Source organism: Centroberyx affinis, unplaced genomic scaffold (genome assembly GCF_046629955.1).
Source record: "Centroberyx affinis isolate AG114_WGS23_722 - 3 ecotype Tasmania unplaced genomic scaffold, CSIRO-AGI_Caff_v1 ptg001095l_1, whole genome shotgun sequence".
Classification (NCBI taxonomy): domain Eukaryota; kingdom Metazoa; phylum Chordata; class Actinopteri; order Beryciformes; family Berycidae; genus Centroberyx; species Centroberyx affinis.
In genome coordinates this window covers 944567-964020 of record NW_027279640.1, presented here as the reverse complement: position 1 = coordinate 964020, position 19454 = coordinate 944567, and the positions used below count along the sequence as shown (strand labels likewise).

At 40.0% G+C, this 19454-nt stretch overlaps 2 protein-coding genes across 2 annotated transcripts; both read left to right on the top strand.

Moving 5' to 3' along the window:
- The first annotated feature begins 854 nt into the window (after positions 1-854).
- LOC139647665 (arfaptin-2-like) lies at positions 855-7976 on the top strand. Its single transcript, XM_071523605.1, has 11 exons — positions 855-1015; positions 1231-1339; positions 1718-1750; positions 2371-2479; positions 3137-3199; positions 3776-3862; positions 4009-4121; positions 4701-4922; positions 5006-5163; positions 5285-5459; positions 6457-7976. Exons 2-11 carry the CDS (start codon positions 1241-1243, stop codon positions 6610-6612), a joined length of 1215 nt encoding a protein of 404 aa, XP_071379706.1. The 5' UTR covers positions 855-1015; positions 1231-1240; the 3' UTR covers positions 6613-7976.
- Positions 7977-11386: 3410 nt separating this feature from the next.
- LOC139647664 (FH2 domain-containing protein 1-like) lies at positions 11387-19443 on the top strand. Its single transcript, XM_071523604.1, has 12 exons — positions 11387-11485; positions 11968-12545; positions 13647-13708; positions 14434-14536; positions 14681-14766; positions 14862-14962; positions 15085-15155; positions 15248-15355; positions 15458-15528; positions 15635-15752; positions 15853-16017; positions 16110-19443. The coding sequence occupies exons 2-12, from the start codon at positions 12171-12173 to the stop codon at positions 17373-17375; spliced, it is 2526 nt and encodes an 841-aa protein (XP_071379705.1). The 5' UTR covers positions 11387-11485; positions 11968-12170; the 3' UTR covers positions 17376-19443.
- The last annotated feature ends 11 nt before the right edge of the window (positions 19444-19454 follow it).

The window sequence follows — 19454 nt, the reverse complement described above, 5'->3', positions numbered from 1 at the left end:
TCTGCAGGAGCCTATAGGCAAGGCTGGATAGAAGAGGGAGAATGATATATATAAGTGTATAAGATTTCTCAACATGAGTTATTTGAAGTGAAAATATGTCACAGGAAATCAGCGCATCAAGGGAAACTAACCATTTCGCCTTAGGAATAAATTGGGAGTTGGGGGGCTTTTTATGCAGAACTGGAGTAATCACAGAGAAGGTTCCACATTTGGAGGCCATGTGCAATTCCCATGCACCCCTGATTGAAACAAATGAGGCAAATAATTGAAAGTGTGGTCAGTTTACTACAAGGCAAGGTCTGTCATGAGGTGCTTCACAGCTCAAAATCTACAACCGTATTTACAGAGTTTGATTTCAAGAAATAGTGAAATCAATATAACGTTCAGGGCGTGTCATCCTTACTTTTAATGAACTATATTCACAAAACTGGAAGTTTCAGTTTCCCTGCGAGTGACATAATGTGTAACATGCCGGGTTTTCTTTATATTGTTTAGTGAGCTGTTAGCGCCATCCACAGGAGAAGGATAATACTACAGTTTAGGGATAAAGCTACGTCAGCACTGTACGACGTGGAAGATGGAGCGTGGGAGGTGGTTTGACGTTGAAAGGTATTATCCTTCAAAATAACAGTGTCCCTTCATGGTATGTAGTGCCAGTCTTTCAATGGTATATAAACACATATAAAATAGCACATATAACACAATTTCTCATCTTACTTTGCTTTTTTAATGCTTGACTATTTGCCTACAATGATTTAGCAATAACACAAACTTTTATTTTGAAGTGATGTGACCAAAGCTGCTGGCTGGATGCAGGGATTTTCTGGCCGAATAGTCCAGGAATGGAAGCGGACAGATAACGTGAACGCTCCTGGATAATCATGGATTTAGCATCAAATGCAAATTAAAAACAACGGTGCTTGTCCGTTGACATTATTTAACATTTCACGAATACTGTCTGCACAGACGACGGCGTATTTCTTCTTTGGGCGACTGGACTTGCCTCCAATATCAGGTTGCTACAGCAGCTAGGGAGCTAGCTGTCAAGTACTAGCCACATCAGCACCGCTGCTATTAGCCAGACAGATTATCCGTAGCTAGCATCAATGTAAGGAAGCTATTATGGTGTGATTGTGGATTAGAAAGACGTCGAAAGCAACATGATAACAAATTCTTCAAGATGCCGAAATGATGCTACCTAACGTGTCAATTTATTGTGCTGTCTTGCAGAGATTTCATTATGGCAGACAGTATCATGAGTAAGGCTGCTACCATGGAGATTCCCATTAACAGCAATGGAGATACAGGGAGCCTGCCAGAAGATGACAGCCTGGAGCAGGTGAGTCATATTCCTCTCCTCTCACCAGCAGTGTCCTCTTTGTATTGACAACACATCATTAAACTGGAGTATGAATGCATTCGGTTGGTGCTTCTGTGTCCATACATGGCCCATGTAATATGACAGCCTAGGCTTAGACCTTGTTAGGTTAACTGTTACCTAACCGTACATAGGCCTGCAGCTATGTAGTTAGCTACACCACCACCTTTAACCTGGAATGATGACTTCTGTGCCCAGAGGGATTGAACATAACATTCATTAGGAGAGGATGCCTTACTTGCTGTTGTTCAGTAGTGTGTTCTTTTTTTAGTCAGATGACCTATCACATAACATATTTCATTACTGTACTGCGTTGTCTTATGTCTCACTCTCACACAGGCTGCACAGGTTCAATGGAGCATAGATGAGAAGGTAGGGAAAATAGAATGAACCATGGTTGAGGACCTGTAGTATCAGGGGTCCTACATGATTGTGTCTGTCTGTGTGTGTGGAAATGAACATTAGGGCTAATACTGACCTTAAATAATAAGGCCTTGATGGAGGATTTTGTGATTTAAAATGAGAGTTTAGGGAACGTCACATAGTCACATATAAGCAATTTGTAGGTATAGACATTTTCTGGTTGCCTTGCATCACTCAGTTTGATCTTTCAAATAAATGGCAAGAAACTGATGGGTGATTTCTGTACATTTGAACATAAAACTTCCTTGTTTACACATCAACATCACAATTCAAATTTTAATTCCGGGCTTTAGTATAATCCATGCTGATTTTATCATAATCTAGCAATATAATTGTCTGGATATAAACTCAGTCAATGCAGATATTGAGGGAAATGCTGGTCAGGTGTTATTGATATATGCCCACAAAAATACCTTGTTCTTCTCATGACATAATTCGAGGTATAATTTCTTAAATCGGTCCCTACAGTCCATGGAGATTAAATAACATATGATAATTCATGCATCCTAAACTACAGCTGTTATGTATTACTGGATGACACTGCCAGTCTTTTGTTTTGAACCCATCAGGATTTGCAGCAGGTGATGGTGTCCGGGCCCAACCTGAATGAAACCAGCATCGTGTCAGGAGGTTATGGAGGACCAGCAGGGGGCATCATTCCCACCAGCTCCATCAAAGGTACCGCCAGCTCCCCTTAAATCTAATAACCCTTTTTGCCCTATTGTTGATTTTCGCAATACAGAAACTTTATGTTTTTTGCTACTATGAATTTAAAGGTGCATTAAGTAAGTTTTACTGTCCCATAGCACAAAATGACCATATATGCGGAGGTTTGATAGGGTTGTTGATCAATACAAATGACTCAACAATTACTTTGCCAGATGCTGAGATGTCTGGCTTTCAAAAACTCACTTTACAGTCTGTACTCTGTTTTTGATAACACCCCCCCCCACCCCCACCCGCACCTCCCCATCTCACATGCTCAAAGATAGATGGTGCTACAAGCAAGTGACTGGCATCGCAGCACATTTCGCCCCGAAAAATCAAATGACAACATTATTATTTTGCATCATGTGAAAATGTGACTAAATGTTTCTGTCCATTGTCCATTACTGTAAGCTGTGTCAGAGACCTGACAATGTTGTTGCAATTCCTTGGTCATAGACAGAGATCGATAAAAGTGATAAATTACTTAATGCCCCTTTAATCAACCATTCAAGAAGTCTTATGCTGCATCCCAGTGGCTTATTCTCTTTTTTATTTGAATGCTGCCACACTGTAGAGAGCTGCAGACCTCTAGGCTTATGGTTCATGACAAACGTCCATATCCCATAGGGCCTGCAGTTTGCTTCAACCCTGAGTATCTGGACAGAAGACGAGCCCCTGCCCCAGGACCAGGTGGCTGTGTATTCTGACAAGCCTTCATTTTTTTTTGTTAAAGCTAAGGGTTTTGGTGTTGCTTGACCAACAGGATTCTCTGCAACCTTGCCTGCGATTCTTGAACTCACAAAATTAAAGTTTCTTCAACAACAAGAAACTCTTTTTGACAACTTTCGGAATAAGCGATGCACTAACCAGATATTACAGGGCAGTCGCCTTAAATGCTGTGTTTGTGAATGTTTCTAATAACGATGACCTCTTCTGTACTGTAAAATGCACTTTGGATGACTGTCATGTTGTTTTCTGATGCCTAACTTCCATCCCATGAAGTCCATTTTCATCTTTTTTCTAAACCCCCTCATTCTGCATGAGAAACCTGCATGGTGGATTATTTCAGATCCCTTTTTAGCACCGACTTATTATACATGCATCTCCCTCACCCTGCACCATACGCATCTTTTGCTATCTTGGGAACCTAACATTCTCCTTTCAGTCTATGTACTCCGCTATCCAGACGCATAATTCACTGCCAAACTTTTGTCTCACATCCCTTCCTCTCACCCTCGTTGTTTATCATTGCCATGCTCATTTCAGACATCCGCATGAAATCCAGGGGTGTTAGCATCCATAACAGCCAGTCTGCAGCCAGCCGAATTGCCAAACAAACAGACCAGCATCCAGGTATCACTGGGCTCATCACCATGTCCTCACTGCTCACTCATTCTCATGATAGCTGTAGCATTTGTGTAGAACTCCGCCTCGTAAACTGTGATAAGAGAACATGCATTTGCGTTTGAGTGTTTTACATTGTTCTTCTTTGGTTCAAGGGTCCATGCACCACAGCGCCAGTAATTCAGCTTTGGCAGCTGAGGAAGTCTCTCGTGGCGTGGCGGTGGAGAAACTGGACAGTGTAAAGAAATGGGGCATCAACACATACAAGGTACACTATGTATAGCTGCCGGATTTTTGGAAACAATTTCCAAAGACTGATAAAAGTATCTAAGTCAGTCCTAGGAAATCGGTGGCCCGTGGGCTGCATTAGGCCCTCTTTCCCCTTAACACCCCCACCTCCCTCCCATTGATTTTTCCACCTGTATGTCCATGAAAAGTAACTGATTTTAACCACAATATATTCATACAGACTTCTCGGTTATGTATGGTTGTATATGACATTTAAAACGGATATTTAAAGTAGATCCTTGGGTGGAAATTCTTGGGTATCATTTGGTACCAAGCTTATCCATATTGTTCCTATATTAGGTAGTTATTATGAAGTTTATTACCTGCTTAATTCTACCACAAAGATTCATCATTTCATACAGAAGATCTGGCCTTGCTTTTCCTTCAAAAAAATCAACTGTGTCCATTGTTATATGTGGGTTTAATATTTGACTAGTGGACACTCATACGCACATCTCGTGACTCTCTTGTAATGTATTTTTGCCTCCCCTTAACTCCATCAAAGTTGCTTTACACTAGGCTTAATGTAATCCCCTCATCCATATCCACTATATTGCAGTGCACCAAGCAGATGTTCTCGGAGCGGTTTGGCCGAGGCTCACGAACAGTAGACCTGGAACTGGAGGCTCAGATTGAGGTGTTAAGAGAGACTAAGAACAAGTATGAAAACATCCTAAGACTGGCCACTGCACTCACCAGCCATTTTCACAACATGGTGCAGACACAACAGGCTCTAGGCGACACCTTTGCCGACCTCAGCCAGAAGTCCCCAGAGTTGCAGGTACAGTATTATCATTAAAGCTCATGTTTTGATATGACCTGGAGATGCAGTTTGCAGGTTGAACCACTGTGTTTTTTCTGCAGGACGAGTTTGGGTACAATGCAGAAACACAAAAGCTGTTGTGCAAGAATGGGGAGTCTCTGCTTGGTGCCATCAACTTCTTTGTGTCCAGCATCAACACATTGGTCAACAAAACTATGGAAGACACTCTGATGACCATTAAGCTGTATGAGAACGCAAGGTAAGAAAGCCTGACATTTTTTGCCAGTTCTTAAAGCATTTGTTTGCTTCACTGGGGAGGGGGAACATCACCTAGAAATTGAGAGTCTGTGACTGACAGGTTTATCCATTTTTATGTGCAGACTTGAGTTTGATGCCTACCGTTCTGATCTGGAGGAGATGAGCCTGGGCCCAAGGGATGCTGCTGCCATGGTGCGCATTGAGATGGCCCAACAGGAGTACCAGGTCCACAGAGACAAATATGAAAGGCTGCGTAGCGATGTCACCATCAAACTCAAATTCCTGGAGGAAAACAAGGTTTGTAGTTGAGGCTCCCATGGATCTTCTATTAGGAAACTGATACCCATTCATAAGGCAGCTCACACCAAAATTTCATCTAAATGAGTATATCTGAAAGTGCAAAAAACACAGAATAAATAATTTATTCAGTGTTAAATAATACTTTCAACAAATATGTTCTGCAACAGTGCATAGAGCTTATTTTCCTTAGTGCACTGTCTTCCTTTCCTTTGTGCATCTTGCGAGATAGAGCAGATCACACACAAGGAAGTAGGCACACTTTTTTGTGCACACACACACACTCACACACACACAGGAGGCAATTACAGCAAAGGGAGAGAATTATTGAATTCTGTCATAGTTAGCGCAGACCTGAGACCCACACCATTAAAGCCGTAATCAATCAATGACAAGGGATAATTGTGTTTTGGAAGCTTGGAACTTTTTAGAAGTTTTTTAATCAAAATTTATTTAGTCAACATCATGAGATGCAGTATGTAAGACTTTCATGCCTTGAATTGTCTCTAAAACTTGTGCAGTGCCCGTTCGCCCCGCTGCTGCACAGAGCGCTGTTCGTTTATTCAAAGTTTATTAATATTGAACATGTCACGTGTCCAAATTGCGCCAAATCCGAAACTGCACATCCTTGGGTCCCCAGCAATACACCCGCCAAGTGCGAAGTCTATTGGACAAACGGTTCTCGAGATATGCGATGGACACACCGACAGACAGACAGACAGACAGACAGACAGAGATTCCTTGCTTTATAGTATGATATTGTCATGAAAAAAAAACAGTTTGAGACTTGTCAGTCCCTCTCTGAGGGATGTAGCCAATTACAGCTAGGCAGCTTGTATTTAGGTTGGTTACATGGAAGTTGGTCCACGAGTAGCCAGTACCAATGTCAGAAACATCACATCTAGACAGACCTCCACCGGCTGTGCTTTTCTAAACACTTGTAAACTGTATTTGTTTAATGGAAGCTTTTCCTTTCTCATCTCCTTTTGTCTTCTAGGTGAAGGTGATGCACAAGCAGCTGCTTCTCTTCCACAATGCTATCTCAGCTTACTTTGCTGGCAACCAGCAGCAGTTGGAACAAACTCTTATACAATTCAATGTAAAGTTAAAGCCCCCAGGATCAGACAAGCCGTCCTGGCTGGAGGAACAGTAAAGAGTTCTCAGGGTTCAGCTGTGAGACACAAAGGTACAGTGACACACTGGTCAGTGAAGAAGTTGACAATAGCAGTGGATGGGTGATTAGATGGACAAGAATAATTTGAATAAGCAAGAAGTATATTGTAGGATCAGTAGAGACCAGTGATAATGAAAAACATGAGAGATCACTTTTATAATGTTTTTCAATATCACTCATTTTTCATAGATGGTACAACTATGTCAGTTGTATTTAGGATTTTTTTGTTAATTCACAAAATGACCTTTTCTTGTTACTTTCTTATACTTTAGGTAGCACAATCATTTACATGTATATCACTTCTTATTTATGTATAGTATACTATTGTGGAGAAATCCCTGGGCAATTTTGCACATGCATTAATTCCTTCTTTTTTAATGGTGTCAAAATCATTATCTTTAACATTTCAGAGCATATCACTTGGATGATCAGTTTACGGTTTACATGCATAGAGAGGGAAATATATTGATTTTCTTTTATTTAAAGATACAATCGAGAATTAGTTTGACTATCTAAATTTTGGGTACATTCAAATATGTTCTTAGTTTGACTTGCAGATGGAAAATAAGTTTTGGGAACTTTATTAATTCAGCATAATGACAAACTATGGGTCTGATTTACTGTTTACAGACATTACAAATACAACACTCCTGTTTAGCAGTCACATAATGTCAGTCCTTGTATCAAAAGCTCAGATAATACATTTCAGGGTTAAATCGAATAAATATCATAAACAAATCCAATAAATCATAATGCAAGACACAAATCCACTGTTTAGTTGACTTTGTTTCAACAGGAGGCGCCGGCCTTTATGACATCGCAGTTGTATGTGATTCCAATCTCACAGATTTTAAAATACAAACCATGAATGGGAATACTGGATACAGACAATGCCACATGTAGATTATGATTACAAAGTTCAGTGTCTCTTTAACGACAGAATGTATGAGTAAATTTTTCTTATTTCAGTTTTGTGTTATTTATTTACCAATCTGTTTGTTCTGCAACATGGTGTTTTACATACAGTACATCTCTTCAAAGTCCCTTCATAGTTAAGTATCAGCTGATTGTCCTTGTGTTGTTCTGCATTTCCGATAAAGACTGCTATATGTTACGTCCCACTTAACTAAACTGTGCAGTTTACACAGATCTGTCAGTTTGATATTGGAGGCTTCCACCGACTGTCCCCCGAGAATATGTACAGAAAATTCACAATGTGTGTAATATGTATGGCACCCTTGATTATGTACATGACAATACAGTCTGATATATCTCTAACATGTTTCTCATGAGTTAGTATTGTTATTTCACAATCATCAAATCACTACCGGGCTGGTTCAGGATTTTAGGAAGCCCATTGATCATGAAACATTTTAACAACGTTTTTGAGAATTTGGCAGCAGCACTTGTTATTACTACTGTTGTATGAAAACATTGTAACCCTGATTTTGACATTTTTCATTTACTTTGTGATTCATTTACATGAACATTACACTTAAATTAAAGGTTAAATAACTCAAGGGCCCGTGAAAACCATACAAAAGCCAAAATATATTTCCATAAACCCATGGATGTCAGAAAAGAACAGTCCTTTTCTTAATTTCTGGCAAGTTGACTTGTTCAGAGATATGCCAGCAATGCCAGAAAAAAATATCTCTATTTCTGTCTCCAAAAAAAAAAAATATATATATATATACCACCTGTTCCATTTAGTTCCATAAGAGTAAAATTAAATGATGGAACTGTTTAGAATGATTTGCCATTATCAAAAGATTTTGGGTTTCCTAAAAGGAGTCTTGGTTGGTGAATAAAAAATCCTTCTTAAGATCCTGAGCCCATCCTTGAAATGATAATTCTTTTTGCATGTAATATTTAGATGGTTTAATTGACAATTTCACTCTCTGGTAGCAGTTAACCAGACATCAGCTACGTTTACCCACTGTAAATGCTGAATGAAATGGAGTTTCATTCAAGTTTTTGTTGTTAGATGAAAACCTTGTAACAAATTAAAACATATGTGCTGAGTTTCATGACACATTTTACAATTTTACAATTTCAAAATGTATAATTGCTGAAAATGATGCTACATTCCTTTACTCCTGATGGTTCATTTTTGGAGAGACAAGGTTTTCATCCAACAGCAGAGTTATGTTATATTTTGCTGATGTTTGCATGGCAAATGCCAAAGAACCATGCTCTCCAGTTTCACCTTCACCTCGGCCCAGATTATTTTTCAGGGCAATATGATGTAGGCCTACATTATCACAGGGAATGAGAAATCTCTGTTGACTATCTCCAAATTTACAGAGATTGGAGTGGATAGTTGGATCTTGTCCAGTTTACTCATAACTCTTTTACACATTAAATTTGTTAATTGGCTTAAAAAATCCTTGTCACATTCTGTATGTAGGGAACTGTGACTTATAGGCCCTGTTTCCAGGCAGTCTGTTTGATGTTGAGGTAAGCCTATAGGTGAGGACTGGACTCGGGTCAAGGAGAACAGCAACAAAAGTTTCCTTGAGTGCCTTCATGTTGATGGAAAAAGAAAACATCTTTAGTCAGTTGAATTACCTTTCCTACCAGGACAGGCCAATGCAACTGCAAAAAACAAATAGATGTCGATGAAGACTAGACCAGTTTGACCTGATGTTATTGTTATAGGGCAACTAACTGTGGGTTAAACAGGCTGGATGTCTTTTTTTGCGCAGACGCGTACAAGTTCCTGACACAGCAGATTCTAATGGGACTAAAACCTCAGACATGCCCTGGTAATGATTTCATTATCCTGTCTTCCCCTGTAAATCTAATCCCATCTGGATAGATCTTATGACTTCTCTCAGGTCAAATACCCATCTGAATATCAGATTAAAAAACAGTATTTATTCTCTAAGCGTGTAGTAACCCCTAATGTTAAAGTGTACTTTAGTATAAAAGTGTGAGTTTTCTTGAGTTTTAAGCTTATCTTCATCTGACACACAGCTCAGTGTTGGCAGACGTTTTGTTTGGCCGTCTTAAGTCATGAGTTCTGTCATTTGTCAGTCACTCCTGTATTTTGTGGAGTTTGGCTTCTCTAAAATTAAACATAGTTTGCGTTGCTCCCAGTGCTAATTTGCAGTGAAAATGCAAACATGAGCCAAAATGACCTGTCTGTTAAAAAATTGTGATGATCTGAAGTTGTGGTTGGTGAAAAGTGCGGTTATCAGGCTTTATAAATGTAATCAATTACAAATAAGTAATTTACCTGCTTTAAATTGTAATCAGTAATGTAATTAATTGGATTACTTCAGGTTAATAAAGTAATCTGATTACTTCCAATTACTTTGCCTCCAACATCTGTAGAAAGTTAAACATACATTGTCCCATTTACAGTGTAATTTTTATTTCAAATTGTGTAAAATGTTTGATTCTATACATTATCAATCCAAAATGGTTTCTGAAATCAGACTACACTGTTTTTTCAAGTAACCTTTTTTTAAGGAATGGATAACAGCTACAACTTTTTGTAACCATTTTTCTTTAATACCATTGCATGTAATGTAGGCTATTACTCTCTAAAGACTGGAAGTCTTTTTTCCCCTAACTGATGTGTAGTCAAGGTACTGGAGTAACCTAATTTAAAATTGCAAGCCCTTGCAATATTTGCAGAACATGGCTGATTTTGCAAAAGATCTTGTGACTGTGGAATAAAAAGTAACACATTCCTTAAGGACTTCTCTTAGGGGAAAAAACTGAAGATACACAGCAGATCCTACTTGCGGAGTACAGTCTGCTAATTTACAGTGCTGACTTAAAAGATGTAATGAAAAAATTGACATAGCAAAAATCATCATCAACAAAGAAATAAAGTGACTAGATGTATGGTATAGAAATGCAGCCTACCTTTGAGTTAATGCAGAGCAATAAGAAGCAGTAAACTGTTTTCTTGAGTTAGTCCTCAGTACTGAATGTGATGGCAGTACAACAGCATCAAATGCTTTGCATGCAAATGTATCATCTCTGGAATTACATTATCATCATTAGGGCTTATCGTGTGTGACAGAGAGTTGATTGCTGTTAAGTGACTGGCCTACAAACAGTATAAACGAGTTTGACCCCTCCCTCCCCTACATCAAAACAAATGAGATTGAATGTCAGATGGCCTAATGCTTAACCAAGGCATGTATGTAAACAGCATCTCTTATTCGAGCTTGAACACGTTTTTTTTCATCAGGAATTATTCATGAGCTCAGATGTTTAAAAAGAGCTCATAGTGTAGGCTACATGTTTTGTCCTTGGTCATTACTGGAATGTGCTTCTTTGTCACTATTTTAACGATTTCAAGTTTTTTTTTTTCTGCTGAAAAAAAATAATAATAATCAAGCCCTACAATAAAGACTAGCTATTAAAAGGCGAGAGTGACTTTAACTATTTATTAATAAAGTTTGATCCTGTATATTTCACTGTTTTGTTGTAAGGATATTTACTACAAACACTGAAATCAATTGTCCTCCGCTATCAGCTGTAGGACATTAACCGACCCCGTGCTGAGCGGGTCTATAAGGCCAGCAGCGGGATCTCTGACTAATAAGGAGTTCATCACTGTCAGTCCCTCAGACAGCTCCTGCCAAGCCAAATAATTGCAGTCTAATCCCGCAGTTCCTGGAGGGAAGGTGTATCATGGACGTAAATGAGTTACCTGGGCGTGTCGTTTACACGCAGGTAAGAGTTTCAACACTCTCTCCCACTGTCCTGCTTGCCATTCTCTGCTTTTGATGTTGAAGTTTCACGCTGGGGAGCTGGGCAGAACAAATACACGTCTGAATTTAGTGTTTGGAAATTGGATAATGGGGCAACTGGTCAGTCAAAACCAAAGGTAAGAGTCATTTCATTTCCTGATCTGAGTCCGACGAAATATAATGCTCCTAATAACTGACGCTAAGATAACTAAGTTATCTCTGGATGGAAAATTAGCCTAGACATTAGAAAACTCAAATTTAGACATTCTTATTTGAAATTGTATGCCGTTTTCTCACGATTAACCCTTGATGAAAAGTCACCATAGGGACTTAATAGCGAGATTATAGTGACTTTATCATACTTTATGCTATCTCCTATAGTATCACTATTATATTCCCATAGGAATTTAGGCATATTATGGTAGGTTTGCTGTGATGGTATCATTCTAAAATGTATTATAGATTACAAATAGTTGCCAACTTTTCATCATGATAATGCTGTAATTCCATCCTTTGGAGAAAGTGAATATCAGCCTATCCATTACCATGCACTGCTTACAGTTGTTTTGTAAATGGGAATTTATGTAACCCTGTCCCCACCCTGCTCTGTTTATTTCAGCCTGAATGCATCATCCTAACTGATGACATTTTGGAAAAGTCATTCAAGGGTAACGACTACACCACAGTCCTATAAAACCTTTATTCAGCACAGCTTGAATTTGACTGTGAAGACTTTAACAGGCCCTCAAACCTGGCAGCGTGTATGACTGAGGCCATGACTGCATCCCACACCTACTGACGGCTTCTCGGCTAAAGATCAGGATGTCAGGATGCCCTCCTCCACCTCCTCCTCCACCTCCACCACCACCACCTCCTCCACCGCCACCTCCACCGCCACCTCCACCTCCACCTCCAGCCCCTGGCCTCCCTCCACCTCTAAATGGCCTGGGCCTCATGTCCAGGGCAGTGCGCCGGCGCTCCAGGATGCGGAATTTCAACTGGGACACCATTCCCAAAGACAGTGTCATAGGCAAGCACAACATCTGGACAGCGGAGAAGACTCATGGGGAATATGAGCTGGACACGGATCACATGGAGGAGCTGTTTAGCCACGGCAAGCAGGGCCAGCAGCACCCTAAGGCCCTGAACCGCCAGAGCCTGCGGGGCCTGCCAGCTGCTGCCTCAGGAGGGGAACTGGTGAGTGCAACTAGCATAGAATTGGAATTGAAGTGTCATCACTCTTTGTTTAATCAAAGAGTGACACTTTAACCCAAGGGACTGTAGCAATAGATTGAAATGTGTGGTATTTATTGTTACGTAATGCAGAGATATGGAGATATGTTCTTTCGACCAAGATTGATTTTCTTGTTTTTTCCAGGCATGCAGCTGAGATAAACAGGAAGCATCCCTACGATATTTCCCTAGACTGAAACCTTGGTATCGCAGCAAGCTCACTTATGTAGGACCTAAGATGCAGATAATCATCTCCATTGTCTCACTCATTCCTCTTATCATTGAATAATCCATATGATTGAGTGGGACTATAGTAAAACTTTTGCAACTTCCCTCCTATAGTAATTTGGCAAGATAGACAATATCATTTTAAAAACGAATTCTATTTTTTCTTCTTAACTTGTAATTGTAGGGAAATAATGGATTATTTGTACATTTTACCACCACAGTTGTAGCTTTGCTGAGATATTTCTCTCAGGAGCATAGCCTTGTTTTAGAATCACTTAGTACAAGGGTGGAGTCACACTATTCTTTGTATTTGTTTGCTAAAGGAAGGCATAATTATGTCCTCCTCATACAGTACTATTATGTAATTGTATTCTGTATGTAAGCTATATAATAAACTGCATTTATTGCCGTTCATCTAAAAGCAATGGGCTTATGAAATGGTTCTCCCCAGAGACGGAGAAGCTAAAGTTATTTTACATATCTACTCTTTATATCGTTCACTTGCGAAACCACGTCACCACCTTTGCAGATCAATAGAGGTCAAATGTGGCTACTGAAAGTGGGTTAAAAGCTTTTACTAAACTTTTACTTTGGCCTTTGTACCCCAGTAAGACATTGACAATATGCATCTCAGTGTTCATCACTGGTGCAATGATGTATCTTTGTCCTGATTACTACAATTCAATCAACCCAAAGAATCCTTAACCTTTGGAATCGATTGTCTGTTTGGAAACCTGAGGTATTTGTAATACTCAGGACTCTGTTCAAGCCAATAGCTCCATTATCTCGACGACTGCCACTGACAAGCTGATTGCACCCATGTCTGTGTCTGTTCAGGTTTCCATTCTGGGTTCCAAGAGGAGCATGAACATTGGGATTTTCCTAAAGCAGTTCAAGCGGTGAGTCAGTGGTCATATACTCAAGGTGTGAATGGGTTTGCACAATAATATCTTGGTATTCCAGTGTAAAACGCATGGGATGAGGCAGACAGAGTTGTCTGCGACATGGCTGCCTCACATTCGCATATCTTGGAAATCCAGCATGTCCCAACAGGCCAAATCCTACATGGTTGGACTGCTAGAACAGGTATTCCCGCCCTGAGGTAACCCACAGATCAACTATTGAGAAATAAATGTATTGCTGAAGGCATTTTGGCAAAGGAAACATATCCAACAGGAAGTGAGGAAAAAAATGGTATAGATAATGATGACCTAATTTATTTGCATCAAATTTATTTGACAGACAAATGACCAAGCAAAAAATCCTGTTCCATACTACCATCTGTTGTCTTCCAAACACGTGTTTCTTACACAGTGTCATAGCTTGTTCTATCTATTCTCATCTACAGTATAGTCTGTGCTTCTGAGGACTGAAAGCTGAAGTGTTGCTGTTCACTCAGCTATTTCAGCAGGCAGAGGCTTGTTGGTATTAGCAGCTCAAACCTTCCGAAGATGTGAGAGGGTGTTGCATGAGCAGGGAAACACATAGCTCATGAGATGTCCCAACCCAAAAAGCAAAGCATGAGTAATACAGAAAAATAACCACCCCACTGTAGGTGGAAGCAAGTCAATTGGACACCGTCTAAGTGATTGCACCATATCTGTCTCTCCGTCTCCCTCCACAGGCCTGTAAGGGACATGATCGGAGAAATTAGTTCAGGATGCAGTCTCAGTTTTGGTACAGGGAAACTGAAGGAGCTGTGCAAGCTGCTGCCAGATGAAGGGGAGGTACTTGTGTCAGCTGTTTTTTTTTAGCATTTTCTAATGGGTCTGCTGTTGTTATGTAATGCTTTCTTGTTGCTTGTAATTGAACCATTATAATAACATAATCTTGCTATTGTATCATTTCTTTGGCTCTGTGAATGGATGCAGGTGTGTCAGTTGGTCAAATTTAAGGGCAACCAGTCTGGTCTTCCTGAAGCAGATCTATTTATGTCAATGCTGGTCAAGATACCCAGGTGAGTTACCTGAATGTCATTCCATGTGTTTTACAAGTGTTTAATGTCTGTGGTTTTACTAACAATGGAAAAAATGTCCTCTTTGTGTCTTTTAGCTATGAGGAGCGTCTCAACTGCCTGGTGCTCAAAGAGGAGTTTTTCCCCCTCATGGATGAAATGAAAAAATCCATTGCCATTTTGACAACTGCTGGAAAGGGTATTGTCTATTTTCCTAGATTTGAAATAGATGATAATGGGACTCATATCCCATTTGGAGCTAAATTAGACTTATAATCCCATTTAGACCCGTTGCCATTAACTGTGTTTATCTCCTCATAGAGCTGTTGGAGTCTGATCATCTCCACTCTGTCATCCGCCTGGTGCTGAAGACTGGAAATTACATGAATGCTGTGAGTGTTTAATATCTGATCTTGAAACTTTGAATGGCTGTCCAGTGTTTTTGTCCAGCTCGCAGTGTCTCATTTTATTCATTTGATCTTAGGGTGGCTATGCTGGCAGTGCTATTGGCTTCCGAATGGCATCTCTCTTGAAGTTAGTGGACACCAAAGCAAACAAACCTGGCATGAATCTCATGCATTACGTAGTGATGGCAAGTACTGTTTATCCCCTTGCAATGTATAGTTACTGTTTTTTTGTATCTAAGGATATCTGTATAATGTTCTCTCTGTACAAACTTGCATATTTACAACAGCAAGCTCAGAAGGCTGATGTGGCCCTGCTTAAATTTCCAGAACAACTAAAACACATTGGTGCTGCAGCAAGGTAAACATTCCCCTTTTTAATTAGTAAGACACGCAGTGTATTTATAAATGATTTTTCTTGGGTTTTTATAAACATAATCATAATGAATCTTTCTCCACGCTTTTAGAATTAATAAAGGTGACATTGAAGCTGACTTTGAAAGAGAGGTAAAGAAAGTACAAGATGCCAAGGCGGACACCGGGAAGCAGGAAGACCTAAAGGCACAGATGGAGGATTTTCTAGAGGTTAGGAAGCTTTTTCTTGGTCAGATTCAGCCCAGTTTGTCTAATTCTGTAACCTGTGGATGATTGCATGTACTGATGTTTTGAGTTGGGTCCCATTTAGGAGGCTGAGGCCTGCCTGGTTGATACAGAGATCGATCTTCAGGCATTGCACTCAGTGAGCGACTCTGTGGCAGAGTACTTCTGTGAGGACCCCAGCAAGTTCAAATTGGAGGAGTGTTGCTCCATTTTCAACACCTTCTGTGAGAAATTCAAGCGGGCCTTCCAGGTAAGCCTATGTAGGCCCATGTTTTCTCCAGTTGAGGGGCTGTTTGAAATTCTCTGGCTTGTTCCCTCAACTCTGTGACTGTTTTTCTGCAGGAAAACAGGGATCGAGAGATGGCAGAGGTGAAGCGGAGACACAGAGACAGACTGCAGAGTGCTGCCAAACGCAGGTCCACAGCCACTTGCTCCATGAGGGACAAGGAGATGGATGGTGTAGCACTCGAGTCCATTCTACATAACTTCCTCACCAACCCTGCATCTAGGAGGAAGGTGGGAAGGCCCTCCTCTGCCCATGGGAGCCCAACCAGGGGCAGCCCCAACAATGGGAGCCTATCAGAGATCATCCTTCAGGGAAACCTCCCCACTGGAAATCACAGCGGGGGAGACCCAGTTCGGGCCAAGGAGGTGTGCAAAAACGAATGGAATTCAGCCATCAACCTGACAGAGAACTCTCCGCATAAAGAAGCCCAGTCTGAAAGCAAGGAAAACGATGGGGATCCACATGCTGAAGAGATGAAAACTCATAGAAAACCGGTCTATAGAGGTTTTACACCACCAACCAATAGGACCAGCAGCAGTTCGTCCTCAGGCCGACCTTTCTCAGTGACCACTGGGGACGATGGGGAAGAGCTGGAAGACAATAACGAGGAGGAGGCCCAAAAACTGCGTGAAGCGTCCAAGAAAGTTTTGCACTTTCAGAACAGTCGAAGCAGCGTCTCATCAGGGGATCATGGTCTGGATAATCAGAAATCTCCTGGTTCGATTAGCACCTCACCTCGCCAACGCACCTTTAATGACAATGAGGATAAACAAAGACATGACGAATTGGCTAGATTTCTGCTTGGTCCTCAGCTGTCCTCCAAGAATCACATTGGCCGGCGCCACACTCTTAATCTCCCTCATAAAGCCCCTACGAGTGAGGAAGAGGAAGATGATCTATGGGTTCTGCCTCCAGACAGAACTACTAAGCCTACATTAAGAGCTATAGGGAAGATGATGTCAGAGGATGCTGGTCAATATTCCACAAAACAGCAAGTGTTTGATTTTACTGACTTCTCTAACAACTTTAAAAAATCTGGTGCCCAGGACCAGAGTTCCCCATCAGCAGAGAAGAAAAGTAAACCAAGTGTTCCCTTAACTCTTGTTCCTGATGAAGAGCTTGGGGAGCAAAACCAAGAGGCCACAACAGTGGAGCCCGCACAAAGCCACCTTCAGAAACAAGGCCAGACCGTCCCTCACAAGAGTCCATGGCTTAAGACTGAGACCTCTGGATTTTTTAGCTTTTTTAAACGCCTCGGAGATATGAGCAAATTGCCTAACAGCAAGGAAACTGGCCGTAGGGGCACTGATTCTGTTGTATAGGCCTTTGCATTCAAAGTAATCAAAGAAATTTAAAGTTATATATGAGGGAAGCACATAAAAATTTTGTATTGGTTTATTCATTTAATTAATACTCATAAAAGACCTGCATATACGAGATAGCTAAATAATTGCCCTCATGGTCAAGTGTTGTCTTTAAATTAAAGAATTTAATTTTACACATTTAAATTTATAATGAGGTTTAATGGTTGTGAAGGGACCGTGAGAAGGTTCTGGGGATGTGAAGGAAAGAAAAATGTTGGTGAAGGAGCATTTTACATGTTATACCACTAGGTGGCAGAATGCAACAGTAACACATGGTAAACTGTTGCAGGAAAATAGAGAACTGTTATCAATTTTTCCAGGTATCATTATATCATCTTGTAAACAACTATGCAACAACTAACATTTTCTCAATTTATCATAATATTGTCATAAGAATATGGACATTGTTCTCATCGATTTGATAAATGGATTAGGACTTATACTTTATATGTGCTTTCTCCAGGTTAACAGTTAAAATGCCCTTTCCTGCAGAAAGTAATGTGCTGAAGAATGTGATTGACGACTATGAAAGTTAAGTGTGAGTGTAAGATGGCATCATAGAAATCAAACTGAATCAAAATTTTGGTTTGATTGTTATTTTTGATACTTTGATGAATTGGTACTTGTATCTTTAAATACAAGAATGTTATTTTTCATTTTTTCAATGATAAATATCTTTTTGTTTTCCTCCTCTTTGTTTTCCTCCTCTGTTGTCGGAGAAGCACAACAAATATGCATGTTATGGATGCTTTCAGGGTCTTGCTCAATTCAACCATTGTATTGGTCTTAAATGGGTCAGTGTTACAAAGGCAGCCTGTATTTCAGCAGAGCTGAACCATGGCAGCTCCATGGCAAAATGAAGGCCGTTAATCCCAAATAAAGTTGAGGAGAGCTTATCGTGGTCGAGAGCCAACACCTGGTGACCTATTATGATGGAAAGCACCCGGCCCCCTGCGTTTGCCCCTGCTATGCTGCTTGTGGCACTGCCAGGCAACGGCTGAGTCCTGAAAAACAAAGAAAATTCCCAATAAATCATGAGCTGTCCAAAAGGTTTCTTTGTTTATAACTGATTCCCTAAACACTGAGAATTGTAGATAGATATATGAATACATGGTTTCCACTATATAAGATTAGCACTGGAAACAGGTATTGTATAAAACACTGAATAAGGATAGGAGCAACATTTTTATGGCTGGTATCTCCAGGTAACAGTTTCTGCATAAGGGTATTTATATAAGATATTCATAACAGGCATGTTTGATGTACATCAACATTATGAATATAACTGCTTATTTACACAGTTGTATACTATATTTCTATAGCATGATTACACAGCATACTTTGAAATTAAAAGGTCCTGGACCATGACTCCTACAATTTAAACAAAATTCTTGTGGATTCACCCTCAGAGTCGTCTAACAATGGCTGTCCCCTCCACTCTTGAGGTGTGCTTGTGTGTCTAATTAATTTGCCAATAGAAACACAGCGTTTCCTCCCACAGGTATTCCTTATTCCTGATTATACAGCCATCAAACACCTTGCAGTTCAAGACATAACCTGTTCTGTTTTCCAACATAAATTAATGTAATAACTGCCAGATAATGTAATAACTCACAATGCAATAAAAACTCCCTCTAAATGGTCTGAAAATAATGTAGTAAATGGGTGCTGTAATAACGTCACATTATTGCATCAGCTGGTGATTATTGCTTTTTTTAAATGATGATGTAATCTGGACTAACAACATAATACATTATTACATTCTTATTGTTTTATTAGTTTATTAGGCAGTATTATTATTACATCATCAGTTGATATGTTACACCCCTTATAAGATAATAATAGCTTGTTAATGATGTGAAGGTATTATGTTATCTAGGAATTTATTACCAGGTTATTGGATGATCTGGCATTTATTACATTATCAGTTGCAACAAGCAACCATAACTAATGTATATAAGTAAATCTATAGGCGTATTAAATTGAAATTGCATTTACCCAAGGCAGTTTATTTTTGAAATCTTGTAATCATGTTGT

Coding starts and splice junctions, on each gene's coding strand:
- LOC139647665 (XM_071523605.1), top strand. CDS start 1,241: ATGGCAGACAGTATCATGAGTAAGGCTGCTACCATGGAGATTCCCATT. Junction 2,480..3,136: donor TCCCACCAGCTCCATCAAAG/GTACCGCCAGCT, acceptor CATATCCCATAG/GGCCTGCAGTTTGCTTCAAC. Junction 5,460..6,456: donor AATTCCTGGAGGAAAACAAG/GTTTGTAGTTGA, acceptor TTTGTCTTCTAG/GTGAAGGTGATGCACAAGCA.
- LOC139647664 (XM_071523604.1), top strand. CDS start 12,171: ATGTCAGGATGCCCTCCTCCACCTCCTCCTCCACCTCCACCACCACCA. Junction 14,963..15,084: donor TTTGACAACTGCTGGAAAGG/GTATTGTCTATT, acceptor ATCTCCTCATAG/AGCTGTTGGAGTCTGATCAT. Junction 16,018..16,109: donor AATTCAAGCGGGCCTTCCAG/GTAAGCCTATGT, acceptor GTTTTTCTGCAG/GAAAACAGGGATCGAGAGAT.